The following is a 12,103-nucleotide window of genomic DNA, read 5'->3' as shown; positions in this document are numbered from 1 at the left end:
AGACATTGTTTTAACAGCCTTGAGCATCACATTTTTTAAGCAAATAATAATCGATTATTTTGCTTATTCTACCTTAGTCCATTCTGTAGTCATTTAATGACAGTTGGACACAGCTGACAATTTAGAACTGTCATACATGGCATTGATTTTATTGTGGTGTTGAAATTTCCCAAAAATGAAATAAGTAGATTGTTCATGAGCACGGGTGATATCTAACCAACCATCGCCATTAATATTATAGTTTCCGAGATTTAAGCAGTGGTTGAAAAACAACAATAGTGATTTGGGCCTGCCTATTACAATCACAATGGAAGAAGACGACAGCACTTGGTAAATAAATAGACGCAATTGGTTGTCGAATAATGCAGTTCTTTAATATCATACCTATGCTTAATATCATGCTAATACAATAAAGACATTTATCTTTCCCTTAATTATAGGTATATCGAGTATGACCTAATTGATTAAGACTTACATTGTATGACTGCACGGCAAGACATTTCTTATCTTTTTCGCTTCCGTGACGCGATAGGCAGTAAACGCGTTAAATTAAAAGTGTTTAATTACATTTTCAGGTTGATTGAACTAGAGTCGGCGCTTCTCGATGGATGCTCTGCTCACGAAATAAACATTCTTACAAAAGGTAAAAAGATTCCAGAAAGTCTGCGTCCTGACGTGTGGCTCCTCTGTCTCAACTGCCAAGATGCTAGCAATCAGTTATTGCTCTTTGATGAAATCTTTGATTTGACCAATCAGAATGAACTGAGAGATGATGTGAAGAAGTTTGTAAAAAGTCTGGGTAATGATGATGATGACAAGCTCTCAGTAATTTCTGATATTGAATCAATTATCACATTTTACTGCAAGTCCAAATCCATTCAATACACCTCCAATAATGGTTGGATTGAAATTTTATTGCCATTATTGAGTTTAAAATTACCAAGGGCAGATACATACAATTTGTTTGAAAAAGTGATAAATCTATACATTCCAAAAGGCTGTACCAAAAATGGTGTACCATTCCATATACTGCGATTGGTTTTACAATATCATGACCCGGAGCTGTGTTCATTCTTGGATACTAAGAGGATAACTCCCGAGCAGTACTGCCTGCCGTGGCTCAGGTCTCTCTTTGCTGGAACATGCAGTCTGGATGTCGTTCTCTTCATGTGGGACTTATATTTTCAGAGATCTGATCCCTTCTTCATTTTCTTTCTCTGTCTTATTATGATAATAAACTCCAGAGAACAACTGCTCCAAATGAAGAATGAAGACAAATCTGAAATCATAGAAACTATGAGCAGAATGCCGGCAGATTTGGAAGCGCCAGATGTTTCAGATTTTTGCTCATTAGCTCATTACTATTCTTTAAAAACACCAGTTTCATTCAGAGATGATGTCCTAGATGTATTGTTTTCAACCAACGGCCTTGAGATTAATTCAAAACTTTATTCTCAAGCCCTCTGTCTTCCAGTAGCAGTCCATGAACTGATAGAGAGTGCCACAGTAGATGCGTCAGACATTGATAGTGTTAAGTACTTCTTGGTTGATTGCCGGCCAGCAGAGCAATACAATGCTGGGCACTTATCTACTGCCTTCCATTTGGACTGCAATCTCATGCTCCAAGAACCTAATGCATTCAATACTGCAGTACAAGGTTTACTCAATGCACAGACACAGGCTTTGGCCGCAGGATCATTGGCAGCCGGTGAACATCTTTGTTTCGTTGGTTCTGGAAGGACAGAGGAGGATAGCTATGCACACATGGTGATAGCGTCATTCTTAAAAAGGAATACCAAATATATCTCAATGCTGGATGGTGGATTTGTAGCTATACATGACTACTTTGGTCCCCACATGACGGATTGTTTGGAAGAACACAACCCAGCCTCATGTCTAGTCTGTGCCCCGCAAAACAACAATGAAGGAGTTGAATCAAACCAAAGTAACACGAGAGACAATGCACCTGCTATACAGTTGTTTAGTAAACTTTCATCAGCAATGAAGGCTAAAAGCCAAGAAGTAAAAGGAAAGTTGATAGAATACATTGTGAATCCAAATGCTACTGCAGGCACAGGGGAATGGCATGTTTCTGCGAGCGACAGGAAAGAACAGAGGTACCGGAATGTTCCTCCGGTGTTCAGTATTAATGACGAAGATGATGATTCTCGTTCAGATTCTAGAAAGGACTTGACAGACTCAGATATTTTGGAAGAAACTGTGGACCTTAACACATTCCTAAAAGAGCACAATGTCGTCGATAATTTCTTGTGTCAAGAAGTTCTATTGAATGGTTACATGTATGACTCATGCCTAGTTGTTACCGAGACACATTTAATAGTTCTGCGAGACATTCCAAACAAGCGTGGCATGTACAAGGTGCTGTCTCGAAGGCCGCTGTCGACCATTGTGAAGATAACGGCGAAAAAGCGGCACCCAGAACTAATTACATTCAAGTATGGGGTGCCCGACGGAGATAACTTGCTAATTAAGGATATGGATCGCTTTTTGATACCCAACGCTTCGCTGGCGACTAAAGTGGTGTCTAACCAGATAGTCCAACAGTTGGACAGCAAATAAACCATTTGGATGTAGAATGATTCCTAAAGGTAATATAAATTCGCCTCAGTATTCGATTTCGAACCCAATTAGTGTATTATAAGCTTTATTGTTATTATTGTCCTTGCTGAGGAAAATCTAGAATTGGATCTTAATTTTTTTAAATTATTAAAGCATTCATAACTATTCGATAGTCTGCCTAACGAAATTTAGAGCACTTAGGTACTTTTTTATAAAATGTTTATGTGATTACATGGTAAAACACTCACTTTGCTTTCATTTGCACATATTTGATGTTAATTACTATTTTGAAACATAGCTAAGCTACGTATTTAATATTAAAACTAGTAACTAGTTTTAGTGCTTATGCTTAGTGCAAGTATATAAGTTCCTACTTCAGAATTAAACTTCAACCGTTTTAAAGCATCGAAAATGGGTACATAGGAATCCATAGGTATTTTCGTTTTTATTGTTTTTCATTGTAGTTACCATCCTTTGCATTAATAGGTAAAACTATGACTTAGATGTAGATGTAGATGTAGATGTAGTGTAGGGACGCCTGGCCGGAAGCAGGCGGGCTGTCGATCGCGTGTCGCGTTCATTCAGCCCGATTCCCTGGAGTCGGAGCTGCAGGTTACTGTCCCGGCGGCATTCCCTCACCATTCTCCTCAAATCTTCTTGTTTTCCTGCAGAACAGAAGGACATCTTTGAGTTCGACGTCCTTTAGTTCGTTCTCTTTTAGTGTGTCTTTGCCGAATGTATTATATCGCGGTGCCGCATACATAATACATTCCGCTAGTAGGTGTAAGCTAGTCTCCTCCTTACCACAGTGTGGACAGGAGGCATCTCTGCTAATCTCCATTATCTTAAGGTGTCTATTGAGAGTGTTATGACCTGTAATGATACCTGTCAGAAGTCTCAGACTGCTCTTACCTAGTTTCAGAAGATACCTGGTTCTCCTGTGATCTATGCCTTTGATCATCATCTTCGACTGTCTACATCCAGTTTCTTCTTCCCATTCTCTTTGTGCTTCCATCTCTTTTACCTTCTCTATGACTCCCTTCGTGACGTCCGCTGACATAGGTAGAGCCGGTTCCGGACCAATGTGATCCGTTTCCGCCCCCATCCTTGCCATCTCGTCCGCTTTCTCATTACCCGTCACTCCTTGGTGTCCTGGTACCCATGCCACCGTGACGCTTCTTCGTTTGCCTATCGAGTTAAGCTCCTCCCGACAAAAAACTATAACTTAAGTATTTATGAATAATTAACTTGAATAACCCCTAAGTACCTATTAGGTAACTCTAACAATTTATAACGAGTCCTTGCAAGTTTAAAAAATAGAGCGTTATGTGAATGAGAAATCAATAATTATTAAATTATTCAGTCTAATTATGCATTTATTTCGATGTGTCTATGTTATAAAAGAGTCTGATTGTGAATATTTTTTTATACTAGTACTTATTATAGCTAGTTCTCTTAGCTTGACTTTAGTTTTTTTAATATGTATATTGTATATTAACTGTACACACCTAATTTAAGCCAACATCTTGCGTCTACCATTCCAATTTTGCACAACTGTATTACCTATCTTCTATGTTAGAAGTTGTAACAATTTTAGCACATGTTTATTGAATTTACATGCTTTGTTATCACGAATACCAATAATAATCTATGAGCTAGCACTTCTACAATAAACCTTTATGTATCTATTAGACAGTAATATCTAAATATATATCTTTTTATTACCTACCTATATGTAATATTGTCAAGGGTCAGACACACAACCGTACATGAGATAAAAACGAAAAAAATCGTGTTAGACCTATTTCAAATTATGATTTGGTATGCGTAGTATGAGTTGTCGTGCTCATAGATGGCGTGGCGTTACAACTCTGTCAAAGTAACATTCATGATTTAAAGTGAGGTTTGTATTAGCTACCAATGACGTTGGCGTGAGCATAACATTTTTGCATATTAGATAATGGCGGTAAACAATCGCAGTCAATTATTCAAATGCTTTTAAATGCGAATTACTAGCAAATGTACAAGTGTATATTGTATTGAAAATTCTTTTGTTATGTAGAAAATTGTCTATGTCAGAAAATATAGCATACCTACACTATGATACGAACTATGTACATAATTATTAGGTACATTTTTAATTATTCAATAAATTATTCTTGCGTTACTGAGTTTAGACTTTTCATATAACTACATTATGAACCCTGTTTATTTTTATTAACTATACATGTTATTATGATTTTAGTTTCCTCCCACATCCCCCACTAACCCGGGGTTAACCGGTTAAACCGTTAACCCAGTGTCAAATTGTACTCTTGTAGCCACGGTAACTCCGGGGTCCTTTATCACCAGTGATCGTTAATTTTCCAGCAATTTTGGTGCAGCATAGTAAAAATAAAGGATTTTCTTCATTTTTTTTCTAGGGAGAGGATTGGTTAAGGTTAATATTACTGTTATTAACCCTAATTATCTATTCCATCTAGAGTAGGGCATACAGATGCTTTTAACCAACAATGCTGCACCAAAATTGCTGGAAAATTAACGATCACTGTTTATCACACATAACCACAGTTCAATCCGGGTGCAGTGCGAAAGAAGATAAGTAATAAGGTTATAGATTCAGGTGTGTACTTTACGAGTAGACAAAAACGGGCTCTGTTACCTGTTACTTTACAAACTTATATTATGACTTGCTACGGTCTCTGTACCTAATCAAATCCAGGCATTTCTGGTTTTCTAATTGAGTAAAAATAAGAATTATAGCATTATAGTCGGCGTTAAAAGCCCGTACCAAAAACAGATTGAGCTTTACTACCTACCTACTTACTTTTCCCCCCAAACCCCGAAAACTGAAAAATATTATGGCTCCGCCGTAGAAAACATGATCTATGTACCTATATCTGATTATCTAAAATATTTGCAACAGCGAATTTTTTTCGCGAATCGGGGTTCATTATCCCATTGTAAAAGTTGTATGACCTGCCTGTATAACCTTGTAAATATGGCTAACGGTCAGTGGTGTAGCTAGGCGTGGGGAAGTGGGCCGCGTCGTCCACGGCCTCGCGCCCCTAAGGGAGGCCTCGCGCGAGGCCCCTTCGAGCACACTGAAAGAAAAGGGCCTCGTAGATGCGATTTCGCCCACGGCTAGATTCTACGCCACTGCTAAAGGTTGAAAAAACACTGTACACAAGGAGAGGTGTGTACATTAGCGTAGGTATTTATAAAATAAAACAACCACTTTATTGTAACTGATAATTTTTTTTTAATCCTTAATTTAGTCATTAAGTTAGATGATTCGAAATGTTTAATTACATAGAGAGCCCTCAAAAAGAGTGGATAATGTAGACAGAGTTATTTACAAAGTTTTAAATATTAAGCTTAACACTAAACTGTTTGATATGTATCCGTTGCGATTCAGGCATCATATTAATAAATATACATAGATAGGTATTATACAGTTAGCGCCAAAGTTAGGTATCTATCTCTTGAAAGACAAAGTTGTGTCCGACCGAAACTGTTTTTTTTTACCGAAACTGAAACCCAAGGGTTTTGTTCTAGTTTTGGTTGAAACCAAGCCTTCGGCCGAAACATGATTTTAATGCCGAAAGTTGCCGAAACGGAAACCGAAACTTCGGCCCGACACTGCCGAAAATACAGTTTCGGGGCGGCGCGGCCGAAAGTATCGGCAGTTTGTTGGCCGAAACCGAACCTTCGGACGAAGAAACATGATTTTTAAATTTTCGGTCGGACACTATTTGAGACACAACTCTCTTCTATTTTTCAAAAATTTACAGTACCTAGCTACCAGTACTCGTGTAGGTACTGTAAATTTTTGTAACAATAACTCGTGTTCAGTTCAAAATAATTTCGAACTCTTGGTCCGCGCCCACGCAGATATTATTGAGGCTTACCTATTGTATTTCAGTTCTATCTAGTTTTTTCGTTGACTAAAATCACAAGTAGGTAGTGTAGGTACCTAATGACATGTTTGTTACTTATAATAATGCACTGATCATAGGATAGGTGCAGACACTATCGAACAGGTAATTATGTACCTATATGATTTTTTATATTGTCTTAGCATTAGAAAACACTTCACAGATGCACAGACAGAAAGCATGAGGTTATTTTATTACACATTTATGTAAATTTATGAAATAACATGTCTGAATGTCATATTAAGTGTCTGATAAAAACCTCGTGCCCTCGTGGCCTCGTCGGCTTGGACTTTCGGCGGCGGCGGCAACCATAGGTTGGAGCGAGAGCGAGACAGCGATCGGACCTTTCATTCCCACCTATGACGCGCAAAGTCGTGGCCGGGCCATAAGAAATGCTTAGCATATCGCTACTATTTATTTAACTTATAAAATATCATTTAATAAAAACCACAACGTCTTCTGCATTTTTATATTTCTATGAAAATTGTATACCTAACTAATTGATAGTGTCCAAGCACCTAGTGATTAAGAGTCACACGAACATAGCCGCCGCTATACAATCGAAATTACGCAATCATTTTAAAACTACACATTGAAAATTGCACATTCATGTAACATACCGATATCTATGGCTGGTACTAGTTTCCGTTGCTAGAAAATTGTAATAAGGTAAATATGGATAATTCCGTCATAGGGGCTATTCCGCCCACTAGCGTACAAATAAATTAGAACCAGTAGAAGTTTTACATACAAAACTTCTATTTGCTTTCACTCTATTTTATTTGTATAACCATTTTTAGCAACGAAAACTAGTACCTACCTACCTACCAGATATATTTTACTTTAATGTTCTTGCCAAGTTTCATGTCGTTTTAAAATGAGACTTTTATATGGGAGCGGTTTTTCGGCGGCGCGTTCGAGTGACTCTTAAGGTTAAATTTATCTTAGGTGTTAGAATTAACTATGTAAATCTTATGCTCAATGAACCATAGCTCTGATAACCTATTATATCATAAACAAATGAATGGCAGTCATTATCACATTACTTAGGAAGTGAAAATGTAATATTTTACAAGATGGTGTCAAAAAATCAATTTTCTAAATATTAGTATATCGGCGTGGCTAGTCATATTGAATTATTTAAATATTAAAGAGCAATGAATAACTATAGGCATGCGTATAATTTGTACACAAAATTAAACCTAAATTTTAAATAGGTACTACAGTTGTATTACTGTAAGTTCATAATTGACAGATAGTTTGTCTCAAAATATCAGTAGGTATGTACTCGTAGCAGCCACGTTTATGTCTAAATTAAGTATATACCTACACTTTCGGCTACGGCTGCCGTTTTTCGAAAAAAATCTCGAATCTAGGCATTTTTGTAACACATTCTTCCTTAGGAGCAGGTACGTACGAATACCTACTAGGTACCTAACACTCGGCTCTCCACAACATCCCATGAGCAAGTCCTTAGATTTTTTGGACATATTTATTATGTGGTTGATGTGGAGACACATATAGGCAATTTTAGGGCGAATGAATGGCAAACGTGCACGGAGTGGAGCACGTAAGATGGTCGAACGCTATGGCTTATTCCCACTAGTTACCACCAAGTTCTTACCAGTGGTGCGCGTTTTTCTACTGACAAGATTTGCTTGACCATCTATATTTTAATTTTTACACTTATACCGGTAAAACTGTTTTAATATTTTTGATCACTTTTAAAACAGTTTACTGAATCACTAACTGACACATAATTATTTATTACAGCACGCTACATTTATAATATACTATTTATACTGTTTTTATTAGTATTTAATTATATCAATATTATGGTGGTAACTACTGGGAAAATAAATTCCCACCTTTTACCAGTGGTAACTACTGGGAATAAAAATTCCCAGTAGTTACTACCAAGCCGAGTTGGTGGTAACTAGTGGGATTTTTTTTCCTAGTAGTTATACCACTGGTAAAAGGTGGGAAAAAAAATCCCAGTAGCTACCACTGGTAAGAACTTGGTGGTAACTAGTGGGAATAACCCAACGCTATGAAGAGGTCGGCTGCAGTCCACATGCCTTATGACCGCACAAAATGGAGACAAATCACATGTGGTCGCGATCCTCATGTCCGTGTGGTCCTCAGTAATAATGAAGGAACGAAGAAGCAGCCTTCTGAATTCCCTTCCATTGAATAGGCTTACGTTATATGTAACCTACTGCATGAAAAAAAACATTGATAGTGCGTAGATATGGTTTTCCAACAAGCACCAATAAGATATATATTTTTAGACTAATAAATAATCTAATATAACATTAACTATAATAAATTAGGTATATAGGCGTGATTATATGTATGTATGTATGTAAATTAGGTATTCCATAGGATATATTCGAACCCAATTCCAACCTAACTACACCATATTTTTTTTAGTTAAATCAGCTTGTATTACTGTATTCCTTGGTCGTACAAGCTGGATTAAGAATTGTTTTCTTAAAATATTATAACGTTTTGTAATTTTCCTAAGAAGCAAGAACTCTTTTCGCAAGACTCATTGGAGATGGGTTCTATATTCTTCTTACCTCTACCGAATTACCGATGAAGAATTGTATGTCAGTTAATTCCAACGAACGCCGTTGTCAACGAAAATAAGAATAAAATGTTAATATTTTTATTCCGCTTTACAAATAAATTTAAACATAGTGTGTAAAGTTATCGGTGAAATTATTAAAATAATCTGTTCGCAATCCTAGACTTTGTTTGCTTGACTGATTTGATTAGTGCCTCTACCATGAAATGAAATATTTAACAACACCCAATTAAAACTTTTAATCGACTCGTATCCAGGCAAAATGGTTCAATATTAATGACTCCCAGACATTACTTATTAATTTGCAAAAATATATTGAACGCGTAATTTTGTTCGCGAGTGAATACTTCTATTGAATAAGTGTTTGAAAGATGACGGTGACAGACGTTCAAGCCCTGAGCCTCTACCATCAGTTTTAACATTGACATAACGCTCACGTCTACGTAATTTACTTTCTGTACATCTCGCTTGCACTATTGCTCGCATATGCGAGTACGAGCGAGATGCATAGAAAGTAAGTTACGTAAACGTGAGCGTTATGTCAATGTCAAAACTGGTGGTAGCCGTACTGGTCTTTCGACGTCTACGTTCAATTCAAAGGTTAGTAAATCTTGTGCATTGAATTATTATTTTGGATTTGCCGCGTCACATTTTTCCGCTAGAATCCCATAACTACAACTGCAAAGTCATAGTACTTATATTTATTAATAACGCTTCGGAGTTTAGTTACAAACAGACAAATAATCTGCTTCCAAACATTTGTTTAAAACCTTTACATTCATACTATAAAAAACATTTCAAGTCATATGATTTTTTAATTTAAATATTATAAAAAACATTTCAAGTCATATGATTTTTCAAGTCATATGATTTTTTGATTTAATTCAAATACAGCTTTGTCAACAACTAACGGTGGTACCAAAGAGTTATTGATTGTAATAGAGAAGTAACGGCTAAGAAAAATCCGTTTTAGTTTGACAGATGGCGCTGTAATGCGCCGTATATTTAGTGTATAGCGCCTCTCGCGTATCAACTTCGAAGTACGAAATTTTCTTAGATTACTCGTCTAGTACTTACAATAACAAATCGTTGGTGCTACCGAGGTACTTACCAATCTTATCATTCTATATAAAAATAATAATGAAAACAGAACGCTAAATGAACGCCAGAAACATAAACCGCACCGTATCAACACTATTCATTTAACCAGTATTTACATATGCCTGCTGCGCTGCGGTTTCCTTACCTTCAAATTATTAGTTTAGTAGGTGGGAATAATCGTTATCACGTCTTTTTGGTGTTTTAAGTTATCTTAGGTATATTTTTATTTTCGTGATAACCCTTTCACTAAAATAGCAGAGAATAGTACCTTCATAAGAATAAAACATGAGGTCAATTCTATTTTAAAAATTTGTTAAGTGCGTGAGCTATCTCCAAGTTCGTATCGTGTCTAAATAACATCGAAACCGTAACATTTTTTTAAATATGAATGGGCCTCCTGGTACCTTTATGTTGTGCTGTTGTGGCAATTATTTATTCTGTGGTTATCGTTAATGGTTAGCATATCTTGTAGAGCCATTGTTGAAGCTCCCCTTTTTTTAAATCCGAGAAGTGCGACAGTTTCTGATAGGTATATTAATAATCAAAAATAGACGAAAAGAAAAACAAAATAAACTATGGTAATAAAAGCTGCTACGCACATAATTCACCAATGAAGTGCAATAAGCAGGTATAGTGTATGAAAACAGTAGCTAATTCTATTTATTAAAAAAAAAAGAAGATCAAACAAAATTTCTTATGTCGATTCTATACTTTCGTAAATATCCTACGAAAGCACCTAAACACTTAGTTATATTTGATATGAAATGTTTTGAGTTAAAATTATTTTACAAAAAACGTTCACCACTATTGGAATCTTCTTTCTCAGACGGTGAATAGATGTCTGGTTTAAGTTGGTATAGTACGTACCTACGATACGGACCTACTTTTACATTAATCAACGACAATCCATATAAAATTCGTATTTACTAAAATGTCATTTACAAAGGTTACCTACGTGCAGCTTTGACGTAAAAAAGTTAAAACGATAATGGTGAAACTATGATTCGCGGAACGGCCATGACTAATTACAGATGAAATAAAAATCTGACAAAATATTTACATGCAAAATCACGCCAACCAGGTTAAGTGAACGCATAAGTTTTTATCACAGCCCGTTTATTAAAATCTTGTCATTAAAGCTACATTTAGACTATGACGCGTGTGTCCAACATCAAATTAATATTGATCTAAGATCCGGTATAAGAAATATATACCCTCATCTGTTATTTACTAGTGATAAGGAATAAGCGTGATAGATAATTTATTCCTTAAATATTGTACACAAATTTGCTCACTAATTTAATTTAATTTTGTAATCGATTGTTGTATTTTTCTCATGTAAGTGAATAATTGAAGGGATGTTTACAAAAATAACATAACTGCTTAGAACGGTTAATCGTTTCAGGTGTCAACTAGTGTAGTCAGTTATGTTGTGTTTGTAAACATCCCTTCAATTGTTATTCTTATGAGAAAATAAAGATCTATAAACCGAAATATCACTAATAAGATGACGGTATTATATTTCTTATAACGTATCTCCTACTATATGTAGGTTAACTAAAACTCTGAATCACAATGGCAATAATATCGTCTCGTAACAATAAAAACAAACGTTGATAAGTAATAAAAGAACCCTTATGTAATAGCGTATTTTTGGCGTGTATTAAATTTCATTTAGCCGAGTACCTGACTTTATTGAGTTTCAGAGAAAATTCACCTCGAGGCATCTCAGTTTACGCAGATCTTAGATTAACATCAGAGATTACCGCCTGCCTCGCGTACGAAATCCGCTCTAGCGTTATTAAGCTCTGAACATGTTGTAAGTAATGTCTAGATATTATAAATGCAGGTTCACAATAGATTACAAATAATTTACGTCTACGTTAGGTTCATC

General features: G+C 36.0%; 1 protein-coding gene and 1 long non-coding RNA gene across 2 annotated transcripts in view; one reads left to right on the top strand and one right to left on the bottom strand.

Moving 5' to 3' along the window:
* The window catches only part of LOC134793094 (uncharacterized), a 454,735-nt gene that overhangs the window by 351,911 nt on the left and 90,721 nt on the right, over positions 1-12,103 (bottom strand). The window lies entirely within an intron of this gene.
* Positions 175-4,751, top strand: LOC134792639 (TBC1 domain family member 23). The gene is made up of 2 exons (XM_063763894.1): positions 175-330; positions 576-4,751. The coding sequence occupies exons 1-2, from the start codon at positions 308-310 to the stop codon at positions 2,578-2,580; spliced, it is 2,028 nt and encodes a 675-aa protein (XP_063619964.1). The 5' UTR covers positions 175-307; the 3' UTR covers positions 2,581-4,751.

The sequence above is a fragment of the Cydia splendana genome, chromosome 1 (genome assembly GCF_910591565.1).
Source record: "Cydia splendana chromosome 1, ilCydSple1.2, whole genome shotgun sequence".
NCBI classification, from domain to species: Eukaryota; Metazoa; Arthropoda; class Insecta; order Lepidoptera; family Tortricidae; genus Cydia; species Cydia splendana.
This window is presented reverse-complemented; position numbering and strand designations above follow the sequence as displayed.

Coding starts and splice junctions, on each gene's coding strand:
- LOC134792639 (XM_063763894.1), top strand. CDS start 308: ATGGAAGAAGACGACAGCACTTG. Junction 331..575: donor GAAGAAGACGACAGCACTTG/GTAAATAAATAG, acceptor TTACATTTTCAG/GTTGATTGAACTAGAGTCGG.